The sequence below is a fragment of the Tachypleus tridentatus genome, chromosome 13 (genome assembly GCF_004210375.1).
Source record: "Tachypleus tridentatus isolate NWPU-2018 chromosome 13, ASM421037v1, whole genome shotgun sequence".
NCBI classification, from domain to species: Eukaryota; Metazoa; Arthropoda; class Merostomata; order Xiphosura; family Limulidae; genus Tachypleus; species Tachypleus tridentatus.
Window position 1 is genome coordinate 2,667,281 of NC_134837.1, and position 27,599 is coordinate 2,694,879.

Consider the following 27,599-nt stretch of genomic DNA (forward strand, 5'->3'; position numbering starts at 1 on the left):
CTTTTAAATGCATTATTTGGGGCTCTAAGTGCATTATAAGAGTAACAATCAGATGCTACTATCCGTTCTGGACAAGTAGCCCAAAAGTTTGGTGGGGTAGTGTTGAATAATTAATTATATTCGGTGAAATGTATTACTTTAAAGTGTGTATGTGTTCTTTATAGCAAAGCCAACTCGGCCTATCTGCTGAGCCCACCGAAGGGAATCGAGCCCCTGATATTAGCGTTGTAAATCTGTAGACTTACCGCTGTACTAGCGGGGAGATACTTTAAAGTAAGGACGGTAAGAGTAGGTGGCTATTGTGTAGTTTTGCATTCAACAGAACGAACTTTATTAACTCTTCAAAAACATTAACTGCGTGTTAATATATTTAGCGTGTTAATATTTTATTTAGTTTAGAGAAATATTAACTTTTGAATATGGTAGAATAAATTGCATTAAAAGTATGGTGGATATGAACAAGTGATTAGCGTAATTGATGTATTGGCTGAATCTTCTAGACATTCAATAAAAACTAATTATCCAAGAACATTAACTACTAAACTTTAGCAACAAATAATTCTGTTAACACGAACACTTACAGCTTTACAACCTCGATAAACAATAGAAGAAACGATACATTTAACAAACAGCGTTTCTCTGAGCTAGTTATGAACGTGGGAACAGCTCAATATAATCATTGTCAACCACAGGCTCCTGAGTCACACAGTGAGGTTTAGAGAATGATAAATATATATATATATACTGTTCTCTCATGTAGAGAAAAAATGTGACCTTTCTCGGTTACACAGTTGTACTTGATTTATGTAACGTTACTTTGTACTTTGTTTATATCCATCTGCTTCAGTGCTACATACCACTAGGGGTTAATCGAATTACCTTCAACGTTGGTTAGGCCTAAGATTTTCCGTGTATGTTAACTACAGAATACAAAACAAAGCAACAATCACTTATTTTCGCCACATAATTAAAAGGCAAACATACAGGTTGTTTATTGAAATAAATAAAAGTCGTCATAACCCATATGCAGTACGTGTAACTTGGTTCTCTACAAATATGTTTGTATTACGCCCACAAAATAAACATATCTTTTTTTTAATTTGATAATTATTTGTACTTCTTTACTATCTATAACGCTCTATTACGGTTCTGATTTTCTTATCAATTATTTATTCTTCATAGCATTTTATGTTTGATTAACAAAATACCAAGTCTGTTCTTTAATCTTATATTTAACTGTATTAACACGGCAAATTTCCGAGAAATTACTGGACGAAATCCGCTAGGTTTTCCTATGAGACATGCTGATATATAGCAAAAAGTATAAACTACAAACCCAAAATATAGAAATTTACAGGATAAAATACATACGTATTGATTGATAGGAGTTCATTAATCTGTAGCCTCACTTCTATTTTATGATTGTCGAAATCAAAACTAAACATGAGGCTATATTTCACCTAATATATATATAAGTGTTATTACATAAAAATATACTCAGAGTGGAAAGCATAGACAACGATTAATTATGAAATGATATGTCTATTTTATTGTGGATGGAGCCAACGTTTTTATTTGGAATCAATGCATAGATTGTGTGTCTCTTATAGCAAATCCACCTCGGACCATCTGCTGTGTTTGCAGAGAGGAATCAAACCCCTGATTTTAGCGTTGTGAATCAGTAAAAACAGTGTACATGAAATAGTAAAGAACGGCTCTTAATAAATTGTTGGATTTTTTTTTATTAATATATTTTCATCGTTGAACGGCTAAAATATTTTGTTGCCAACGTACTGTTATTACCGGTAGATAGCAGTGTTTCACAAAGTGAAATTAGATATTTAAATTCGTTCTTCTAATGGAAGTTTCTTTTCAATTTATCATTACTTACAGAACTACCTTCTAAAATTAGTTACCCCTTAAGTAACAATAACAATATAATTTATCATTACTTACTGAACTACCTTCTAAAATTAGTTAACCCTTAAGTAACAATAACAATATACTTATTGTAAATCTAAAAATAAATTAGGCGAATTAAACATACTTTTGTTAGATAAAAATATTAGAATGCATTGTTCCACCAGTTAGGCACCAGTTAACTATGTATAAGTTTTGAACTAAGTGTAAGTTATTATCATGTTGAAATGGTAATTGTGTATAAGTTTTGAACTAAGTGTAAGTTATTATCATGTTGAAATGTTAACTGTGTATAAGTTTTGAACTAAGAGTAAGTTATTATCATGTTGAAATGTTAACTGTATATAAGTTTTGAACTAAGTGTAAGTTATTATCATGTTGAAATGTTAACTGTGTATAAGTTTTGAACTAAGTGTAAGTTATTATCATGTTGAAATGGTAACTATGTATAAGTTTTGAACTAAGTGTAAGTTATTATCATGTTGAAATGTTAACTGTGTATAAGTTTTGAACTAAGTGTAAGTTATTATCATGTTGAAATGGTAACTATGTATAAGTTTTGAACTAAGTGTAAGTTATTATCATGTTGAAATGGTAACTATGTATAAGTTTTGAACTAAGTGTAAGTTATTATCATGTTGAAATGTTAACTGTGTATAAGTTTTGAACTAAGTGTAAGTTATTATCATGTTGAAATGGTAACTATATATAAGTTTTGAACTAAGTGAAAGTTATTATCATGTTGAAATGGTAACTATGTATAAGTTTTGAACTAAGTGTGTTATTATCATGTTGAAATGGTAACTGTGTATAAGTTTTGTGGCCTAGCGCCTTAAGGCGTGCGCTTCGTAATCCGAGGGTCGCGGGTTCGCGCCCGAGTCGCGCCAAACATGTTCGCCCTCCCAGCCGTCGGGGCGTTATAATGTGACGGTCAATCCAACTGTGTATAAGTTCTGAACTAAGTATAAGTTATTATCATGTTGAAATGTTAACTATGTGTAAGTTTTGAACTTAGTATAACTTTTTATTACTTTGAAATGATAATTAGAAACTCTACAGAGACAAAAGTTCAAGAGATGGTATCACATAAGTTCATTGAACTTATTTCAGTGTTAAAAGTTGCTTAAAGTCTTAAGTTAAGTTACACGGATCTTTTTGAAAAGTTTTGTTCTTTAGAGAAATGTATCCTTATTTTTCTCTAACTTCTCATATTGTTGTTGTTAAGCACAAAGCTACATAATGTGCTGTGCACTCCACGAGTATCGAAACTCAACATTAGCATAACTAGTCTGCAGATTTACTGCTGAGCCACTTGGGGACAAAAGATGATAAATTAAAATCAGTAAAAGATAACTACATATTTATTATCATAATGTAATCCTGCTAGTATTGCTATTCGACATCATTTTTAGATTTTTCCTTCCACTGTTACCATGGAGATTTCAGCAGGTGTGTTCTTTGTCATGTTCAGTATTTACCTGATTCTGACAGGAAACGTGAATCACTACATGTTTTCTTACTTCTACCAATAGCTTCATTCTTGTCTGTTTATAAATTGATTAAAACTGGAATTTTTCACATACGATCTTATAATCAACACTGTAGACCTGATGGAATCAGTTCCATTATTTCTAACTAAGAGTTATCACAATTTTTATAGCACAACTGATACAATAGGTATGATCAAATTAACTAAATTACATGTCCCTCGACACGTTTAGCATAAGAGTGAATATACGCTACACGTGTTCTCTTGCACGTGTTATCTGGACATGTGACCAGAAACAAGTGAACAGATTAAACCTGCTAACACTGATTGTCAGCCATAAATCACTAACACTGATTGTCATAAATCACTAAGCCTACAAACAAGATTTCCGAGCAATATGATACGTCGGTCTTCATGAGTTTTTCTTTTAGTTGAGTCGCAATGATTTAAATTTCGGTTATAACTGAATTAAGCACAAAGCTGCACAATGAACTATCCGTGCTCTGCCCACTACTGGTATCGAAACCCGGTTTATAGCGTTGTAAGTCCGCAGACACTGTGGGGGGAGAATAACCCAGATTGTCTCTTCTCGAATGTTCTTGGGTAGGAGGAAACGCCTTTCTTATAAATTCACTTAATATGTAGTTCTGTTTAAGTACACTGTTCTGAATGGAAATCAAAGGACAATTCCAATGATTTATGGAAGCTATTTGTTATTGCTGGAGCACTTGTATTGCCTCACTTCTACTACTTGTTTAGTCTATGGTAATCACCAGCACAGTGTAGGGAGTTTCTCGTTAAAAAACAACTTGGGTAAAAATTAAACGATTAGGTTTTAACTTCGCGAAAGCTACACGAGAGTTATTTGAGTGAGCCAATCATAATTTAGCAGTGTAAGGCTACAGAGAAGGCAGCTAGTTTTCACCACCCACTACCAACTCTGGGGCTACTCTGTTACCAACAAATAGTGTGATTGACCGTGACGTGTTTAACGCCCCCACGGCTAGAAGGGCGAGCATGTTTGGTGTGACGGGGATTCGAACCCGCGACCCTCAGATTAAGAGTCAAGCGCCCTAACCATCCTGGTTCCAGAACGTAGACAGTGAGAAAATTCGTTTGTTCGTTGAATTTCGCGCAAACCTCGAGAGTTATTTGTACTGGACTTTCAAAATTTAGAAATGATGGAATAGACGAAAAGCCGCGAACCAACATCACCCACCGGCAATCTGTGGACTACTCTGTCGCCAATGAAAGATGGGATTAGCCCTCAAATAGTAACACCCCAATGGCTGAAAGGATGAGTGATTACCAGGCCAAACAAAGAATAATGAATTTTAACATCTTTAAACTGCGTTTTCAAGTTCCCCGCTGGTACAGTGAGAGGTCTATGGATTTACATTGCTAAAATCAGAGGTTCAATTCTCCTCTGTGGACTCAGCAGATAGCCCGGTATGGTTTTACTATAAGTAAACACACACTCGCATTCTTCAAACGCACTAAAAACGGATACATTGTTCTAAACATTAAAATCTTCGATGTTTAAAAACTTATATTCAGATTTTTCTTCACTGGTGGTTTATCATAGAGAAGCAAAACAGTTTAGGTTTATTAAAGTTAACAAACTTAACAACATATATATTATACGTAAAACGTATTATGTAAAATGGAAATTCACATTTTCATCAGAAGGTTTTACAGACGCTAATATCTTCACCTGTTTTGTCGCCAAGAACGAACTGAACGGAAGAAAAGCAGATACACATAAGATAAGATTTTAATCTTCTCACTAAATCTGTTTAGAGTTAAACAACACAATGGGCTGGCTGTAATGTGCCCACCAAGAGCATCGAATCACGGTTTTCAGTGTTATAAGTCCTCAAGCATACCACTGAGCCTTTGAGAGGCATCCTTAAATTTAAATGGTTTATTTACGTAACGAATAATTAATTAAAAATAGATACATGTATTTATTTTTTTTTGTTTAACAGCTACACAAGCTGTGAAGATTATTCGACTCTCGGTACCACGTGCAGTGGAGAACGGGACAGATCACGTGATCTTAGATTGTGAGTATAACTACACGTCAAATGACCTCCGATTAGTGGTGAAATGGTTCTTCAATGACAATCTCGAACCCATATACCAGTGGATTCCAAAACTGGACTCTCGACACATATCTTCAATGTTGGACGGAAGACTGGATCTTTCGTACAAAGTCAATTCCCCAGATCCGTACTTCTACTATCGGGCCCTCTATATTCTACGACCTACGTTAGAAATAAGTGGAAAATACACCTGTCAGGTGATGTCTTTGGCTGCTCACGATCAACGTAACCAGAGAATGATTGTGTATTGTAAGTGTTATGATCAGAGAATGTTTGTCTATTGTATTACGATCAGAGAATGTTTGTCTATTGTAAGTATTATGATTTAGGTGTAGACAGACCTACATGTGTTTTGTTACGTAGTGTGTGTTGTTTTATACTTACGTTAGATTCCATCCATAAACACATTGTGTATTGTAAGTATTATGATTTAGGTGTAGACAGACCTACATGTGTTTTGTTACGTAATGTGTGTTGATTTATACTTACGTTAGATTCCATCCATAAACACATTGTGTATTGTAAGTATTATGATTTATGTGTAGACAGACCTACATGTGTTTTGTTACGTAGTGTGTGTTGTTTTATACTTACGTTAGATTCCATCCATAAACACATTGTGTATTGTAAGTATTATGATTTAGGTGTAGACAGACCTACATGTGTTTTGTTACGTAGTGTGTGTTGTTTTATACTTACGTTAGATTCCATCCATAAACACGTTGTGTATTGTAAGTATTATGATTTAGGTGTAGACAGACCTACATGTGTTTTGTTACGTAGTGTGTGTTGTTTTATACTTACGTTAGATTCCATCCATAAACACATTGTGTATTGTAAGTATTATGATTTAGGTGTAGACAGACCTACATGTGTTTTGTTACGTAGTGTGTGTTGTTTTATACTTACGTTAGATTCCATCCATAAACACATTGTGTATTGTAAGTATTATGATTTAGGTGTAGACAGACCTACATGTGTTTTGTTACGTAGTGTGTGTTGTTTTATACTTACGTTAGATTCCATCCATAAACACATTGTGTATTGTAAGTATTATGATTTAGGTGTAGACAGACCTACATGTGTTTTGTTACGTAGTGTGTGTTGTTTTATACTTACGTTAGATTCCATCCATAAACACATTGTGTATTGTAAGTATTATGATTTAGGTGTAGACAGACCTACATGTGTTTTGTTACGTAGTGTGTGTTGTTTTATACTTACGTTAGATTCCATCCATAAACACGTTGTGTATTGTAAGTATTATGATTTAGGTGTAGACAGACCTACATGTGTTTTGTTACGTAGTGTGTGTTGTTTTATACCTACGTCAGATTCCATCCATAAACACGTTGTGTATTGTAAGTATTATGATTTAGGTGTAGACAGACCTACATGTGTTTTGTTACGTAGTGTGTGTTGTTTTATACTTACGTTAGATTCTATCCATAAACTCATTGTGTATTTCTCCTTCTTTTATTTCATCTCTAGCCCCAGCAAAGAAATTTTCCATCTCTCAAAACGAAGTTTCGAATGTAGAAAACTATGTATCTTGTGAAGCGAGTGGTTTATACCCTCGACCCGAGATCTCTTTCAGACTAATCATCCCGAGGTTTACGAAACAAACATGGCTCCAGGCTTCTAAAAAATACATTAACATAACAACAGATCTTTACTCCATCTGGCTTAGTGGAATACTGCATCAAGGTAATTTACCAAAAAGAGATGAAACAGTTCTGGAATGTGAAGTGTGTATCCCAGAAACAGATTACAAAGTGTCCAAAGAAATATCCTTTTACACAGGTATTTATTTTTCAATGCATACATTCCTTAATTCACCGATGATGGTAAAACTTTACTAGGTATTAGAATATATAGACCATATTTTCTATCATATTTGTTCCAACATAAAAGTGTACAGATGCCAATATGACACAATTAAAACAAACAAATGGATTTTTTTCAGAGAAAAATACAACTTATTCATTCACGGGTTCATTTCAACTCGAGGTATAAAATCATCCTGATTATAAAACTGAAGGTATCAATCATCATGATTATCAAACTCGAGGTATAAATCATCCTTATTATGAAACTGAAGGTATCAATCATCATGATTATCAAACTCGAGATATAAATCATCCTGAGTATCAAACTCGAGGCATAAATCATCCTTATTTTCATACTCGAGGTATAAATCATCCTTATTTTCATACTCGAGGTATAAATCATCCTTATTATCAAACTGAAGGTATCAATCATCATGATTATCAAACTCGAGGTATAAATCATCCTTATTATCAAACTGAAGGTATCAATCATCATGATTATCAAACTCGAGGTATAAATCATCCTTATTATCAAACTCGAGATATAAATCATCCTTATTATCAAACTCGAGGTATAAATCATCCTTATTATCAAACTCGGGGTATAAATCATCCTGATTATCAAATTCGAGGTACAAATCATCCTGATTATCAAAGTCGGGGTATAAATCATCATGATTATCAAACTCGAGGTACAAATCATCCTTATTATCAAACTGAAGGTATAAATCATCCTGAATATCAAACTCGGGGTATAAATCATTCTTATTATCAAATTGAAGGTATAAATCATCCTGAGTATCAAACTCGAGGTATAAATCATCCTTATTATCAAACTGAAGGTATAAATCATCATGTTTATCAAACTCGAGGTATAAATCATCCTGATTATCAAACTCGAAATATAAATCATGCTGATTATGAAATTCAAGGTACAAATTATCCTTAATATCAAACTGAAGGTATAAATTATCCTGATTATCAAACTCGGGGTATAAATCTTCCTTAATATCAAACTGAAGGTATAAATCATCCTGATTATCAAACTCGGGGTATCAATCATCCTGACTATCAAACTCGAGGTATAAATCACCCTGATTATCAAACTCGGGGTATAAATCATCCTGATTATCAAACTCGAGGGAAAATCATTCTAATAATCAAATTGAAGGTATAAATCATCATGATTATCAAACTCGGGGTATAAATCATCCTGATTATCCAACTGCCCCAATAAATAAAATCGCGCTCAAGATGTGGATGTGTTATAAGATTGATTGCCACTGTTAGTAACTAAAGTGTGGTAGTGAGCCATCTCCCCACTTCAAGATGTGGATGTGTTATACGACTGATAGCCACTGTTAGTAACTAAAGTGTGGTAATGAGCCCTCTCCCCATTTCAAGATGTGGATGTGTTATAAGATTGATAGCCACTCTTAGTAACTAAAGTGTGGTAGTGAGCCCTCTCCCCACTTCAAGATGTGGATGTGTTATAAGATTGATAGCCACTCTTAGTAACTAAAGTGTGGTAGTGAGCCCTCTCCCCAGCCATCTCCCCACTTCAAGATGTGGATGTGTTATATAGATTGATTGCCACAATTAGTAACTAAAGTGTGGCAGTGAGCCCTCTTCCCACTTCAAGATGTGGATGTGTTATAAGATTGATAGCCACTGTTAGTAACTAAAGTGTGGTAGTGAGCCATCTCCCCACTTCAAGATGTGGATGTGTTATAAGATTGATAGCCACTCTTAGTAACTAAAGTGTGGTAGTGAGCCCTCTCCCCACTTCAAGATGTGGATGTGTTATAAGATTGATAGCCACTGTTTGTAACTAAAGTGTGGTAGTGAGCCATCTCCCCACTTCAAGATGTGGATGTGTTATACGATTGATAGCCACTGTTTGTAACTAAAGTGTGGTAGTAAGCCCTCCCCAGCCATCTCCCCACTTCAAGATGTGGATGTGTTATATAGATTGATTGCCACTGTTAGTAACTAAAGTGTGGCAGTGAGCCCTCTTCCCACTTCAAGATGTGGATGTGTTATAAGATTGATAGCCACTGTTAGTAACTAAAGTGTGGTAGTGAGCCATCTCCCCACTTCAAGATGTGGATGTGTTATAAGATTGATAGCCACTCTTAGTAACTAAAGTGTGGTAGTGAGCCCTCTCCCCACTTCAAGATGTGGATGTGTTATACGATTGATAGCCACTGTTTGTAACTAAAGTGTGGTAGTGAGCCATCTCCCAACTTCAAGATGTGGATGTGTTATATAGATTGATAGCCACTTTTAGTAATTAAAGTGTGGTAGTGAGCCATCTCCCCACTTCAAGATGTGGATGTGTTATAAGATTGATAGCCACTTTTAGTAATTAAAGTGTGGTAGTGAGCCATCTCCCCACTTCAAGATGTGGATGTGTTATTAGATTGATAGCCACTGTTAGTAACTAAAGTGAGGTAGTGAGCCCTCTTGCCACTTCAAGATGTGGATGTGTTATATAGATTGATAGCCACTTTTAGTAATTAAAGTGTGGTAGTGAGCCATCTCCCCACTTCAAGATGTGGATGTTTTATAAGATTCATAGCCACTCTTAGTAACTAAAGTGAGGTAGTGAGCTCTGTACTTTATCAGATTGCGCAGATTGGTCCTTTATGCAACTTTGTGCACGAACATATAAATTATACAAAAAACATTGGATCGTTTGTTTGCGTTTGAAATTAAGCACAAATTTCGCAATGGGCTATCTGTGCTCTGCCAACCGAGGATGTCGAAACCTGATTTCTAACGATTCGAGTCGCAGACATACCGCTGTGCCACTGTGTTGCACATAGTAGCCTAATGAACAGCACTACAAAGTCGTGCTAAAAACATTTCGGATTTTAAAGTTTAACGGACGAGTGTATGTCTTCTTATAGCAAAGCCACATCGGGCTATCTGCTGTGTCCACAGAGTGAATCGAACCGCTGATTCTATCGTTGTAAATCCGTAGATTTACCACTGTCCGAGCAGGTGGTTCACAGAGGAATCTTTGATCTATTATCTGCTAAAATATAGAGATATAAGTTACGATTATGAATCTAATAACAATATTTGTTATTAAGAGACTTTCATAATTGATGTTAAAGAAACAACAAAATTTCCTTGCCTTTTGAGAACAAAGAAACTTTTAGTTATATTTTGTGTCTCTCGCGGGACACAAACCTTGATAAGGCGTTATAAGTCCGTAAACTTACAACTAACCCGCCAGTAAATAAAGCAGACATGAAAATATAAACGGTCGTGATAAGAAAATGCATTTACCTTTAAATTAGTAAGGTAACACAAAGAATTGTTTAAGATAGGATTGTACTAAAACAGACAAAGAACGAAGAACAAATTATCTCAAAGTTTTATCTCCGTTATTACAGATGTAAAAAACGTTTTTTAAACGTCCCCGTTAGTACAGCGGTATGTCTCCGGATTTACAACACTAAAATAAGGGGTTCGATTCCCCTCGGTGGGCTGAGCAGATAGCCCTTTGTGGCTTTACTATAAGAAAAACACACACGTTATTTAAACTGAAATAAGACCAATCATGATGATTAGACTTTCACTTTATTATATTGGTTTAAGTTTACAATCGTGCTTATTTCATAATTAGTTTTAGTTGGATAATACGACACATTAATGATAATACGATATATTAATTTTGTCTGTTGTGATTATAACAGTAACTTAGCTTTGCTATTTGAACTTTTCGCCACCTAAAACTCATTAAAACCTCTTTGTTAACATTGGGCAAACAACACACTTCAAATAAACTTAAAACTAATTTCAGGCTTGTAATAAACCTTAAGTTATTGTGTCTGTACATATGTTGGACTTCATAAAATATTTCACATGTAGATCTTTGAACCATGAAACACATTTGTACGTCTATAAACTGCGAAAATTACATCTGTTATAAGGAATCGTTAGAGCTATACAACTGTTACAAGGAATCGTTAGAGCTATACAACTCTTATAAGGAATCGTTAGAGCTATACAGCTGTTACAAAGAATCGCCAGAGCTATACAGCTGTTACAAGGAATCGTTAGAGCTATACAACTGTTATAAGGAATCGTAAGAGCTATACAACTGTTATAAGGAATCGTTAGAGCTGTACAACTGTTATAAGGAAAGGTTAGAGCTATACAGCTGTTATAAGAAATCGTTAGAACTATACAGCTGTTATAAGGAATCGTTAGAGCTATACAACTGTTATAAGGAATCGTTAGAGCTATACAGCTGTTATAAGGAATCGTTAGATCTATAAAACTGTTATAAGGAATCGTTAGAGCTATAAAACTGTTATAAGGAATCGTTAGAGCTATACAGCTCTTACAAGGAATCGTTAGAGCTATACAGCTGTTACAAGGAATCGTTACAGCTATACAACTGGGGATTTTCAGTACTTTGAAAGCAACATCGAATAGTTAGTTATAAAGTCAGCAGAGCGAACTATAAAACACAAAGTTCTAATGTTTTGATATTCATAAATAAATTATCGAGAAAAGTGCATTACGCTGGATACTATAAAATGAAGAAAAATTTAGATCATCAGAAAACATCATTACCAACAGTCAGTATAAAGGTGAAAAAAGATTTACATCACCAGGAAACATCATTACTAACAGTTAGTAGAAAGGTGAAGAAAAACTTACATCATCAGAAAACATCATAACCAACAGTTAGGAGAAAGGTGAAAAAAGATTTACATCATCAGGAAACATCATTACTAACAGTTAGTAGAAAGGTGAAGAAAGATTTACATCATCAGGAAATATCATTACCAACAGTTAGTGGAAAGGTGAAGAAAGACTTACATCATCAGAAAACATCATAACCAACAGTTAGTAGAAAGGTGAAGAAAGACTTACATCATCAGGAAATATCATTACCAACAGTCAGTATAAAGGTGAAGAAAGATTTACATCATCAGGAAACATCATTACCTACAGTCAGTATAAAGGTAAAGAAAGACTTACATCATCAGAAAACATCATTACCAACAGTTAGTATAAAGGTAAAGAAAGACTTACATCATCAGGAAACATCATTACCTACAGTCAATATAAAGGTGAAGAAAGATTTACATCATCAGGAAACATCATTAGCTACAGTCAGTATAAAGGTGAAGAAAGGTTTACATCATCAGGAAACATCATTATCTACAGTCAGTATAAAGGTGAAGAAAGATTTACATAATCAGGAAACATCATTACCTACAGTCAGTATAAAGGTGAAGAAAGATTTACATCATCAGGAAACATCATTACTAAAAGTTAGTATAAAGATGAAGAAAGACTTACATCATCAGAAAATATCATTACCTACAGTCAGTATAAAGGTGAAGAAGGATTTACATCATCAGGAAACATCATTACCAACAGTTAGTATAAAGGTGAAGAAAGACTTACATCATCAGGAAATATCATTACCTACAGTTAGTATAAAGGTGAAGAAAGACTTACATCATCAGGAAACATCATTACCAACAGTCAGTATAAAGGTGAAGAAAGATTTACATCATCAGGAAACATCATTACCAACAGTCAGTATAAAGGTGAAGAAAGATTTACATCATCAGGAAACATCATTACCTACAGTCAGTATAAAGGTGAAGAAAGATTTACATCATCAGGAAACATCATTACCAACAGTTAGTATAAAGGTGAAGAAAGACTTACATCATCAGGAAATATCATTACCTACAGTCAGTATAAAGGTGAAGAAAGATTTACATCATCAGGAAACATCATTACCTACAGTCAGTATAAAGGTGAAGAAAGATTTACATCATCAGGAAACATCATTACCAACAGTTAGTATAAAGGTGAAGAAAGACTTACATCATCAGGAAATATCATTACCTACAGTCAGTATAAAGGTGAAGAAAGATTTACATTATCAGGAAACATCATTACCAATAGTCAATGTAAAGGTGACGAAAGACTCACATCATCAGGAAACATCATTATCAACAGTCAGTGGAGAGGTGATTCTACGAAAGTTAGTGGTACACTATGGATTACAAAATAGATGGCGCTTCTGTATCTCAGAACGGCTGGTATGGATATTAACATTTTATTAATAAGGACAGAACAACGTTTCGACCTTCCAAGGTCATCTTCAGATTAAGAAAGAGAGAGTTTGAATGTGACCGTTGACGGACAAATGTCTTAGGGACGAGAATATGAACGGGTACGGGATTGTAGGGGGCGTTGCAGGTGGATGTTAGGTTATTAATTAGTATAGGTATAAATGTGTTCCTTTACATTGGTTTAATTTTGGTTTTAGTTACTGTATAAGTAGGGTTTCTTTGATATTGTGTTTGTTTATATTTGTTTCCCTACTTAATATCTGGGTGTTTTCTATAGTTATGTTGTGTTTATTTGGTTTAAAGTGTTCAAAAACGCGTGAAGGTGTTTTTTTCTTTGTGTACCTTGAATGTAGTTTCCAGAAAGGTACTATTGGTGTTGTATATAACTTTTAACAGTTTTATAGACTTTCGGCAAACATATAAAACATTATACCTATGTATATATTGGAAAAATAATGATAATACATTCAACAACCAATACCTACAATTAAGCTGACATTTCATAGTAATACTTGGATATTTATAACTTCAACTGTTGTTTTGTAGTTATTTTGGTAATCTTTATTTAAATCACTAAATGTAGCTCAAAGTGATGTTGTTAGTATACATCAGTAACAAACGTTTAGAAAGGTATGGTCTTCAAGAACTTCAGTAATATTGTGATAGAATAGACTTATAACACATCAATCTGTATCACTTACAGTTATTTTATTCACAACACCTCAATCTATATCACTTACAGTTATTTGATTCACAACACCTCAATATACATCACTTGCAGGTATTTGATTCACAACACCTCAATATACATCACTTACAGGTATTTGATTCACAACACCTCAATCTATATCACTTACAGTTATTTGATTCACAACACCTCAATATACATCACTTACAGGTATTTGATTCACAACACCTTATTATACATCACTTACAGTTATTTGATTCACAACACCTCAATATACATCACTTATAGTTATTTGATTCACAACACCTCAATATACATCACCTACAGGTATTTGATTCACAACACCTCAATATACATCACTTACAGTTATTTGATTCACAACACCTCAATATACATCACCTACAGGTATTTGATTCACAACACCTCAATATACATCACTTACAGTTATTTGATTCACAACACCTCAATATACATCACTTACAGGTATTTGATTCACAACACCTCAATATACATCACTTACACTTATTTGATTGAGGACTGCGAGGATTATACATTTTGACTGGATTCTCCATCGTCTTTAATTAAAATATTTCACACCTGACAACAGGAAACTTACAAGATGATGCGACAAACATTCCATAAATTAATTTAACAAGTTTTTAAATAAACTTCTCCTAAGTCTCTTATAATTAAGGTTCGCATGAAAGGTGGATTTGAGCTGTAGTAGATGTAATTATATCGTTCTTAAATGCTTAGAAGTAAACGTTTGTTTCTTTGGACTTCGTAAGCTAACTGTATTTTCTTTTATATTTCAGGACTTACAACTTCTAACAAAGGTAAAGATATATTTTCAGTACGTCTCTAATTTTATTGTAAATAAAGTTGAACGTTTAATTAAACACACATTAAAAATGAAAACGCAGTATAAATTATAAATACGTTGTTTGTTAGTGTGTGTGTGTGTGTGTGAAGTCCGTTCTTTGACAAGTTTAATTAGTAAATGTGCCACTAGGGGAAATCTCAAAAAGACACTTTTGGCCACCAAGTCTTGTCTTTTTTCTTATCTACTTTAATTCACTTTAATCGTCTTCCACTGATTATGTAGATATCAGTTTTGTACACAGTCTATGAAACACTCACATTATTGAGTAACAGCAAACTTTCATATCCACCCTTAGCACTCGCTGATTAGATGCTTCTGTTGAGCGACCTTATTAAGCAGCGCCATCCTTCGACAACAAAAATACTTTTCAATTCCTTGAAAACCTACCGGAAATATCGTCGTTCTTACGGAAATCAGTTGCCATCTTTGACAAGTGTGTATTAACAAAGAGCACACGAACATGGTTAGGATAAACCGCAGCCATGTATCTATCTTCCTTTAAGTTTCTAGCATGTAAGCCCCAAACAAAATGAAACAATCGATAAGCCACGCTTTCTTCACCAGGATATTAAATAACATTTCAAAACTAATTTACCATCCTGTCTTCTTGGTGTGGAAAAGTTTATATTGAAATATAATCATAACTTTACAAATAACATTCCTGAAGCCTTATTACCAATTCAGAGAAGTGGGATTGAAAACCTACGTGATTTTTGTTTGAAGTTTTTAACTTATTTTGACATTATCCAATTCACATGATTAGAACGTAAAGCCCAAGTCCTGAGAGACTGTCAAATTAAGAAAAAAACAGATAAACTTTTAAATACTGAACACAATTCTAGAAAACAGAAATAGTGACACATTAGTTTCGGAAGAAAATAATTTAAACGACTTCGAGACGTTATATATTTATATATTTATCTATATTTATATATTTATCTATATTTATATATTTATCTATATTCGTTTACCTCCATGATGTTCTTTAATGTTATAACGTCTTTTGTGCAACTATAAAATTCCCAATATTCACTCTAATAAGTAGCAATAAATTCACATGAGATCGACTAACAACACTGTATTACAAAAAGTTAGAAATAGAAACTTAAAGTGTCTGTAATACTTCAGAAAATGTCTGATTCTAAAGAAACAGCACCGATTTTTCTTTTAATACCTTAACTTTCTGTACTTCCTCTTATTACTTATCTGTACTTCCTCTTATTACTTATCTGTTCTTCCTCTTATTACTTATCTGTACTTCCTCTAATTTCCATGAACGGTATAATAAAATTTTACCTACTTGAGAGAGAGAATTTATAGTGGTGCACAGACGAAAGTTCGTTTGTCAATATTTTTGGTTAACAGAGGTTTTACTTTCCATCTGTCTCGAGAACTAACGTCGATTGTTTTATTGTAGTTTACTATGATTAGTCTGTATAGAGCTCTTGTATAACTGAGATTACGAACTATTATATGTACCTCATTTTCACATTTGTTGAATCAATTTAGATTAATCTTAAAAATTTAAACACAAGTGTTTCTAATTTCCAGTTTCATACTAGAAGGTACACCTTCTTTGATTTGATTTTCTATTTAAACAAAAGAGTAGCTTTTTTTATGGTTGCATCAAAACATATGATTTGGCATAAGAATCTGTCGAAAGAAATCACGTGAAATCGACAAGGTGTTTTTTTATCACTAACTGATTTCATTGTAAGTATCTTTCAACAAAATAGTGCTGTCGTGTTCTCTCTTATCGTTTTTCTCAAGATGTACCTAAGGGACCGTCCATAACAAAAGGATAGTGTTGGTTCTCATGACAAGACCGACACGGAATGTTAACAGGTTCTTGGAACACTTGTTTCTCGGTGATTGCAGTTAATAAAAATTTCACAATGTGTTTGACATATAACAAAAGACGATAGTTTCCCATTAATACGTAAAATAATTAATATTTTATCGAAATTTCTGAGGTAATCCAAATACTTTTATATATCATATAACTTCAACTAACGGTTATGGATAGATTCATTGTAACGTGTTGCTCAAAAAAACATCTTATTTACCAAACATGCACAATGAGTGTTCTGTTATGTAATGTTTATTGTAATGTTATTGGGCTGTTTCTAAAGGCTTAGTATAAGGGTTTTTGTGGAGTTTTATAATGCATTTATATAATCATTTTGTACTATGGTATTTATTGTTCGAACTTTGCCTTTCTTTAATCACCGTTTACATTATAAGGAAATAAAAACAGCTGTAAGGTTACAAAGAGCTCCCCCTGACAGTTATATTAATATCTATACGTGTTTCACTTTAACATATAATTAGAAATGTGTGTAACTTATATTGTTAAACGTGTATTGCGAAATTCCCGTCTGTCTCCAAATTTATTGAAGGTTCTCGAGTGTATGAACCAACACTACATGTTGTACAAAATGTGTCTTCGACTATTATTACCAACTAAACTTTCGAGAACCTCACTCTAATAGTTATAAACTGCAACTCGCAGAGAGACAGGATAATATTGTTCGGTCTGATATAGTCAGTATACTGTAAACCTCGGAAACTTATTAACTGGGGAATATAGATCCTTAACCTGGAACGTTTGTAGATTTGGAACATAACACCGTTTAACTTCAGTGAATTAACTTGGGACGTTAGTATTTCTACGAGGATGTTAAATATCTTTGTAAAAAATCAGCTTGTAAGCGACGTGAAGACATCAAAAATAAATAGCTAGTTAACTTAAGCGAACCGTAATAATGTCCACTCAGAATTAGTTTGCTCATCGTGAGCCATCGATTTAGCTGCATACCAGATAAATTACTCAGTATTGCTTGTAAGTTTTAAAACTTTCGCAGATAAATAATTATTTGTAATAACTATTTATAATGTGGAAATCAAGTTCATATTATGTCGAATATAAATGTGCCATGTTACTTCAACGTGTGTAAGGAATGAATGGAACTGAAACGTTTATCAATGTGCAGTAAGAACGTACTTAGGACCATGAAAAGTGTTAAATCATTACAAAGGTTCTCAATTTACAATGCTCACTTTAGACATACACATAATTTTTTTTCGTCTAAGAGCTTGAATATGACCAAAAACGATATTATTTTCAGAGTGAATCAAATCAAAATTTTGTTTTTCTTCCTTCAACAAATACATCATTTTAAACATGGTGTTTTTCTTTTCTTTTTCAGCTGCGGTAAGAGGTTTTTTCTGGCTACTTTGCACCTTCTGTGTTGCTGTCTTTATCCACAGGTCCTAACGTATCCACAAAAATTGTTGTCGTGTTTTCAAACTGAATTATGCATTGTATGCTGTATAAATTTTTTATTCCACCTATCCTGACTGTGTTTCACGATAAATTTTAAATTTCTGTGTAAATATAAAGCGTGATGAACAACGTTTCAGAGTTCCATTGTAGTATTTTGGGTGTGAGTATATTTCACTGTAAACCGTCAAGTTTCAATATCTCCAGTTTCTTTACTTTAGCCAGGTAGAAGCACAGATATTCTTACTAAAGTGTTGTGTTTAGTGGAAAGGTTCGTATTACACAAGGAACTAACTCACGTGTTTTGATTCATCAATCTCTTTTTACGTAACTAAGATTAAAATTCAAATATAGTATAAAATATCTTGCTATTTGATGTGACCTTTCATTTTACCAAAGAAAATGTGTAGATTCATATTATATATACGTACTTGTCATTTAGGTTCGGCAAAGCATGGCCAGGTGGTTAAGGCGCTTGACTCGTAAGCTGAGGATCGCGGGTTTGAGTCTCCGTCGCACCAAACATGCTCGCCCTTTCAGCCGTGGGGGCGTTATAAAGTAACGGTCAATCCCACTAATCGTTGGTAAAAAGGTAGCCCAAGAGTTGGTGGTGGGTGGTAATACTAACTGCCTTCCCTCTAGTCTTACACTGCTAAATTAGGGACGGCTAGCGCAGATAGCCCTCGTGTGGCTTTACGTGAAATTCAATACAAACTTAAGTTCTTTAGAGACGCACAACGTCACTATTTCACCAACAACTTATGTTGAAATCACGTCACACCTGTCACTCTTATATACAAGTGCGCTTGCGCACGTGGACAGAGATTACTGATTTGCAAAGATAATTTGCTGAGTATATTATATTAAAATGATTTTGAATGTATAATTTACCAACACGCCAAAGTCACAGAGGAACGGAATGTACAAGAACTACATTTTGACATTCTTTTGTAGGTAGTGTGATGCCACCAAAACCTAATCACTCTTGTAAAGGGTATGTAAAAGTCTTTCATAAAGTCAGATTTTAAATATGTGTTTAGATTGGCATATCCCTTGTACTTAGTGGAATTAGAAAGCAAAAGAATATGGATCAACTAAAGAAACCAGAATCACCTACCAAGAAACCAACAATCGTACTTTAACTATGGTAAACAAAACACGCCATTTCTTGCAATAGGTGAGAATCAACGAACACAGAGTTCAGAGGCAAAATGTGTCTCGACAACAATACACAATATATTGCAAAGAATTTCCATCTGAAAACGAAACAAAAAAGGTAAGAGTCCTCCTAGATAAGCATCTATCTGGTCAGACCTCTCGTTCAACCGCCGTATACCTCAATCAGCAAGAGAATGAATTGGGTATTCATGTTGCTCCATACGAAGTCATACCGATCAATGAATTTCTATACGGTAAACATGTTGAAAAGTCCACTGGGAAATCATCATCATCGTACACTGAATTAATTTTGAAAAGCTTGCAGGAACTAGTGCTGTGCTTTGGACTTGACAGGAACTAGTGCTGTGCTTTGGACTTGACAAGAACTAATGCTATGTTTTGGACTTTACAGGAACTAATGCTGTGCTTTGGAATTTACAGGAACTAGTACTGTGCTTTGAACTTGACAGGAACTAGTGCTGTGCTTTGGACTTGACAGGAACTAATGCTATGTTTTGGACTTTACAGGAACTAATGCTGTGCTTTGGACTTGACAGGAACTAGTGCTGTGCTTTGGACTTGACAGGAACTAGTGTTGTGCTTTGGACTTGACAGGAACTAGTGCTGTGCTTTGGTCTTGACAGGAACTAGTGCTGTGCTTTGGACTTGACAGGAACTAGTGCTGTGCTTTGGACTTGACAGGAACTAGTGCTGTGCTTTGGACTTGACAGGAACTAGTGTTGTGCTTTGGACTTTACAGGAACTAGTGCTGTGCTTTGGACTTGACAGGAACTAGTGCTGTGCTTTGGACTTTACAGTCTTACGCTGGAAGTTCTTGTAACTTAAACCTTTGTTTCAGGGTTATTATCTATGATCATCAGATAGAATAATGCTGGACGTAGCTGTACGGATTTTAAATTTGTGAAGTTGTACAGTCAGTCCTATTAATATAACGTACTCAGCTAACTTTATCTTCGTTTATCAATATGCAGGTGTTTCAAATATTTGTGGACATAGTTCCGTTAATACTAAAACCAAAAGTTTTTTTTTAAAAGAGGAAGATGCAACAGACTAATATCAAACGTCTTTTGCAGTTTTAGTTTTCGTCAAAGTTTCAACGGATGTCCTTATACACCTATTTGTACAAGATATCATTTTGAACTATTGCTATATTCCTTTGATATAGAAGAAATATTTAGTTGGTGTGTGCAATAAATAAAATGTTGTTTGACAATGGGAAACCGAAGCAACAAGGTGCTTTGGGAGCCATTTATCAGGTACACCTCAGTCTACATAATATAGCTGAACAAATCAGTTAAAGATTGCGGTATTAATTCAATAATAATTTATTTCAAGACCCTGAATGAAACTACATGGGTTACGTTTGAAAATACTAATATACATCCTTGTTTTTGTGGTTATTGTGTAACATTCTGTTCCTTACTCTTACTTGATGGCCCGGCATGCTCAGGTAGGTTAATACATTTGACTTGTAATCTAATGGTCGCGGGTTCAAATCCCCATCGCACCAAACATACTCGCCTTTCAGCCGTGAGGGCGTTATAATGTGACGATCAATCCCACTATTCGTTGGTAAAAGAGTAGTCCAAGAGTTAGCGGTAGGTGATGATGACTAGCTGCCTTCCCTCTAGTCTTACACTCTTAAATTAGGGACGTCTAGCGCAGATAGCCCTCGTATAGCTTTGCGCGAAATTTAAAACAGACAAAATACTCTTTTCAAATTCTACCATGAAAAAATAATATTTGTTAATTGGTCTCAAAAATATTTGGCATTCAATTCATTACTTTGATTCCAGAAAAAAAAAATCTTTGTTTTTAAAATTCTGAACACAAGTTAAATAACTTGTAATAATTGAAGGAGTAATTTCGTAGAGTGAAGAAAAAAACAGTAATAACTCTGTGGTATCAAATAATAAATTTTTTGTTATATATTTTCGATTTGAGAATTAACATCAAAATATCAAACGAAACTTAATGGTACTAAGAGGATTTAGAATCAAACAACATGAATTACGTATGAGTTATTAATTTAGTTTACATCATGGATTAATTTTACTTTTTACCAAATATTTTATGTACTTAACATGAGAATACGTATGTACATAAATTTGTTTTAACTCAATCCGCCGTGAAAGTGTGGAGTAGCAGTAAATCTAACTAGTAGTGCAAAAATTACAATTGTTGTTGTTGTTTGTTAAGCCTGACATATTATTATAATGAATAATAAGACTCAATAGGCATCACGAAAAACGAGCAGATGCTTTGATTAGGCCTAACGATTATAGTTGTTATACACGGCTGTAACTTGTAATAAAATAACACATATAGTCAGTAAATAAACTCAAAGCGAGAAATAAAAGTTAAACTTACTGTAGTCCGTTAAGCCTTGTTTATCCCCGTAATGAATCGATTAATGATTTCTGATAAGAATCACAGAAATCGAGTAAATGCTTTGAATTTAAAACGTATACTTCGAAAGTTTTAATCAATTGACCTTTTAGTTTCTCTACTTCAATTATTATTTTCTGGTGGAAACAACCCTAGAGCTAAAACAAGTGATATAACGTATATAACCAAACTGGTTATGTGTCATGTATGCGTTTTACAAAAATATTGACACTTATTTATTACAAAACAGTTTTACAAAATATTGTTTCTATTGTTTCACATAATTCATAATGAAAAAAAACTTACAGTATATGTTATATCAGATTGACAAAGAACGAATAAACGCCAAAAAGACATTTGAAAATTCGAACACCGGTGTCATTCTGAAATCTTCGTTTTGTGTTGTAGGTTGTTTAATGATTCATATAAAAATTTAGCTAGTCACAATTTTCTGCAATTAAACTTCATGTTGCAAATATTTGTACAAGAATTGATCCAATAAAATCAAATGCTGTATTAAAATGGGTGGTATCTATTATTTTATACATCTTATATTTATGTTTAACTTTAAATATACATAAAACATAAATCACACAAACTTTATTATGTACAAGAAATACATGTTAATTTAAGCGTAGTGCGCCTAAACGAAGCTAGATTTGTTTGAGGTAAAAATTGACATTACAAAAGGTTTCACAATAAAATTAATAATGAATTTAATTAAAGTATTCATATATACTTAATATAGTAATGAAATGTATTAATAAAAAAGATCCCATGTTTATACGACTAATGTTTCTTTTACCAGAAGAATAACTTCCTATTAACATGCATAGTTTCCTTAAATAATTAGGTTACTCTTAAAACTTTTCTACTGTTAATTAATGAACACTAAAGCCATTATAAGTTTAATATTCGTTAAATACAGTTGTAATGCTGGCGAATTTAAACGAAACAAAAACGAGGTTGAATCTTCACCTGCAAGTCGTTAATTTCTACGAAGTTTGTTGATGGATAGGCTGTTGGTTAATTAAAACCATCGGTTCGTTAAGAGGAAAGTGGATTTGATTTCACTTGGGAAAAAAAGTGCAAATTATGCCCGCAACTTAATTCATGTAATGTTATTACGCAAGTAATATAAAGTAAGAAATTGTGGTGTAAGTTATGGAAACAGGAAAGTTGTGTATCCTAGCAATTTTTCTGCTAACAAATTATCCGTTTAATATTCCTTGCAGTTGTAATTTTCACGTATCGTATCATGGTTTTTCAACGTAATTCAGCCAATTATACAATTGATATAATCAAGTAACGTCGAATATCTACACATTTGTAATATGTACACTTTTAGGAAAACATATACACAGATGCAAAACCTTACTGTATTGCAATAGAACTATTTTTTATGCTAACTTTACAACCACTTTCATGATTTATTTCGGGCTTTGAGTCCATTGTACTGTCATATAGAATAAGGCGTATTTTAACTCTGCTGTATTGACAGATAAAAGTATGCATGTTGGTTGTATTCTCACATAAAATACAGTGTACTTTTAAGTATGCTGTATTTACAGGTAAAGTGTGTGGTTAATCTGCTCTATTGGCAAGTAAATTGTGTGATATTTTAACATCAGTTGCACTGCCAGACAGGGGCGTAAATCCTGGGAGAGATGGAGGGTATAATCCCCCCTTCATTTTAGGTGGGGGGTATGGTGCATACAATCATCCTTCTGCAGTTTGGTCTGCTGAATTGTTTTATTGCATCACAGGCCTACAAACTGTGTGTTTGTTCTTGTGGTTCTTGTGATCTTACCAATCGAATTACATAATTAGGCCTAGATGTAGGCTTTTTCAGTAGCCGAAATATACATCTTTAATACAGGCATGCTTCTAAGCTTTACAATCTAAGGCTCTAAGCGATTGTTCTTAGTATCAGTCAGTAGGCCTAAGTATACATGCAATGTTTGCAAGGACTATCACAGAATCTACCTACGTCTTGTACGTAGTGTAAGATTAAGTAAAATTTTCATCACAACAGATTGAACAGAGCTTGAAATTCGAAAATATTACTCCCAAGCGTAAACTCCTGTGATATAGATCTGGCAGGCCATTTGTAGCTTGTAGCTGCATCAATCTTATGTGTATATTGTGCGGTTTTCCTACACCATTTGTTCTTATGCATGTCTAACCGGTTTTATTGTCGAACGCCTTACTCTCTTTAGCTGCCAAAGTCGCTGACCATTGTGTACGTTTAGTGTACAGTTAACGACAGGTTCGGCCGCTCGGTTCCAGACGCGCCCTACATTACCCCCCTCCGCTCCTTTTAGTCTGAACCTGGATTTTACAACAGGGCTCATTAGACCTGTGTTTGTGGCCCTCATTAATCCATGAAATTTCAGATTATCACCGCTCTCTAATAAAGTGCTGGTGCTTTATGGTAAAAGAACAATATGTTTTCTTATCATAGATTGCAAAAATATTGTATTTTCTTGTATAATTAGAAGACAAAAGGAGCGAGTTTAACGGCCTGAAGCCTCTACTCGAATTGTATTGCTAGTTTTTGTTTAGGTGTTTTTATTTAATAGACGTGCTTATAGACATTACATCACAACGTGTTTGATGAGCTTTAACAGGAATATAATATATCTGTGATTGGTTAAGTATTTTTCGAGAAACTTGCAATTACTTGTGTTGTAACTAGCACACATGATTGTCCCAACGATGCCCAGGCGGTCAGTCAGCTCGGTAGTTCGACTTAAATACATTGTACACTTCAGTCCTACATCCATTCTGTTCTATCTTTGTTCGTTGTACGTTAGAGTTTTTCAATAAAGACTGTATTTTATCCTGTTGAGTCATCTGGGAAACAGATTCCAATTATGACAAGCAAGCGTTTGAAACTTTCCGATATTAGACAGTTCTGCAAGCCAATTGTGTACTAGTACTACAAGTGACAATGTAGATGCAGATAATCCAACAACCTCAAGCAAAAGAATAGAAACTTACCATACAGAGGAAATACCATGTTCATCAGAGGACAAGTCTGAAAATGCTTGTGCAACTACTGCATATCATGAACCACCAGATAATTATGAAACAAGTTTGTGCAGTAATGAAAAATCTGACACTCCACAGATACAATGTGGAAAGCCATATCATCCAAACTCACAACTAATACTACGACAAAAAGCAATATCTCAAAATATCAACTTCCAGGGCAAGTGGTTTGATGAGTTCCCATGGCTGCACTTCGACAATTAGACTCAAAACGTCATATGCTTTCATTGTGCAAAGGCGGAAAATAGAGGCCTTTTTACAAGGAAATTGGAGAGGCCAGTGGAGTATACCTTCATATTCACCCGTTTTTGCAACTGGAAAAAGGCAAAACAGAAATTCAACGAACACCAATCCTCCTCTCAGCACAGATTCGCTATATCTCCAGAAGGTTCACTTGATGTAACCCCAGTGACTGTTCAGCTACATGATGGGAAAAAGAAGCAGTAGGAAGAATGCAAAAGAAGTCTAGCCAAAATATTCAGAAGTTTACGTTTCTTACTGCGTCAAGGTTTAGCATTACGTGGACGTACTGATACGGAGGGGAACTCCCTGCAGTTAATGAAGCTCCTGGATGAGGAAGATCCTGAGTTGACGGCCTAAAGGTCAAAGAAAACCACATTCACATCACCTCAGGCTCAAATACTGAGGAACATAGCACACGAAGTGCAGTAAAGTAAAATCTTTGCATTAATGGTTGATGGCACTCAAGTTGTTACAGGTGCCGAACAGGAAGCAATATGTGTACGATACGTAGATGAGAACCTTGATGTCCATGAGACATTTCTTGGTTTGTACAGTGTTTCCAATACAACTGGTAAAACAATATCCTCGACTATACTTGATGTACGGAGTGGACTCAATTTACCACTGTCAGGATTAAGAGCACAAACTTATAATGGAACTACCAACATGAGTGGTGCGTGCAATGATTGCCAGGCAAAAATAAAAGAGAAGCAACCGTCAGCTTTGTTTTTTCACTGCGGAGCACACAAGGCTAATTTAGTAATGCAACATGCAGTTGAAGCTTGTGAATGTGTTCGAGATTCTATCCAGTGGGTACATAAACTTGGTGTCTTGCTTCAGAGGTCAGACAAATACAAGACAATCTTTGAAAATATTGTATCGTCAGACAGCCACAATGGTCCAGTTAAATACATTCGCCCACTATGTCCAACATGCTGGTTTTTCCGCCTATTTGCAATTACATGTGCTAATGATCACTACAGTGACATTGTTGATTCTTTGCCTGAATTAGCAAATAAAAAATCAGATGTAGCAGTGAAAGCATGAGGTCTGCTGGACAGATTTGAGAAAGAAAAGACAGTTTTAGGATTGTTGATGGTTCAGCATCCATTAGCTGCATTAGAGGAACTAAACCGTGCATTCCAAGCAAAATCAGCGGCAGTATCTGGCATGATGGAAGAATCTGCAATAACAGTTGAGCAACTGCGGGTATTGCGAACAGAGGAAAATTACAACAATATATTTGATGAAGCTGAGAAAAAGGTAACTTCCCTAGATCTGGTGCCTATTGAACTACCACGCATTCACAGACCCCCCAGAAGGATCACAGGTGATGGCTCATCCCACCATTCTGCAACAGCTAGAGATTACTACAGAAGCCAATATTTTGAATTTGTGGACACAGTCATAGAACATCTGAAAACTAGATTCAATGCAGACAACAATGACTTGAGGCATCTAGCACTTGAGAACATGATCACATCTGGCAAGATTGACAACTCTGTTATAAATTTGTATCCTGAAATCTCTGCACAACGACTCGAACTTCAGTTGCCCATGTTCAAAGGAACAACAAAAGCAGTATCTCTGAAAGGTGCGAAGGATGCTTACTGTAAAATGCATGAAACAAGCCAGCAGATGTTTAGTGATATGTTTCTTCTCATGAAAACTGTTCTTGTATGTCCAGTTTCCAGCTGCGAATGTGAAAGCAGCTTTTCTAGCTTTTCTGCATTAAGACGGTTGAAGACGTGGTTAAGGTCAACTATGTCTCAGTGCCGCCTCAACCATGTGGCAGTTTGTCACTCTCACAAAGATGAGGTCGACAAGACAAATATAGAAGAGCTTAGAAAGAATTCATAAACAGATCATCACAAAGGAGGTCTACGTTTGGGAACATATAGACTAGAGGACTAAATGAATCTTACTTCAATGAAAAGTATGAATAATTATGTGCTACATTGTATTGGTGTGTAATTTTCAAGAGTTCGCAAAGACATTTTAATTATTTTTATCAAACAACATGAACAGTTTTTCAGTAGATATAAACTTATCAAGGGTAATTACTAATTTTATTAATATTTAAAAACGTAATTCATGCATTGAAAGTTATTAGTGACCTTGTCAAGTATAATGGCCATCTTTTATACTGTGCAGTGTGCAGGAATAAATTCATGTGGCAATTAATTTATGACACATTTGTCTTTATTCTATTAACATTTTGAAAACTGTTCACAACACCTCACTTATACAAACCTACATGGAAACTTTGAAGTATCGTGGCAACAACATTACTCTGTAACTGCATGTTTACAGCTTTCAGGTTCACGTAATCAGAGATTACCATTTCCAAATTGAACAGTCCACATAAGTGGTTGCAAAAATCATCCCCCCCATCGGGTGTAAAAAATCTACGCCCCTG

The 27,599-nt window shown here is 34.5% G+C and overlaps 1 protein-coding gene across 1 annotated transcript in view; it reads left to right on the top strand.

Annotated features, from left to right (window-relative positions):
* The window catches only part of LOC143239209 (uncharacterized), an 86,421-nt gene extending 65,045 nt beyond the window's left edge, over positions 1-21,376 (top strand). Inside the window, exons 2-5 of the mRNA XM_076480100.1 lie at positions 5,398-5,763; positions 7,006-7,317; positions 14,966-14,986; positions 18,243-21,376. Coding sequence (XP_076336215.1) covers positions 5,398-5,763; positions 7,006-7,317; positions 14,966-14,986; positions 18,243-18,310 — 767 coding nt within the window. The 3' untranslated portion in view covers positions 18,311-21,376. The remainder of the gene's footprint in view (positions 1-5,397; positions 5,764-7,005; positions 7,318-14,965; positions 14,987-18,242) is intronic.
* The last annotated feature ends 6,223 nt before the right edge of the window (positions 21,377-27,599 follow it).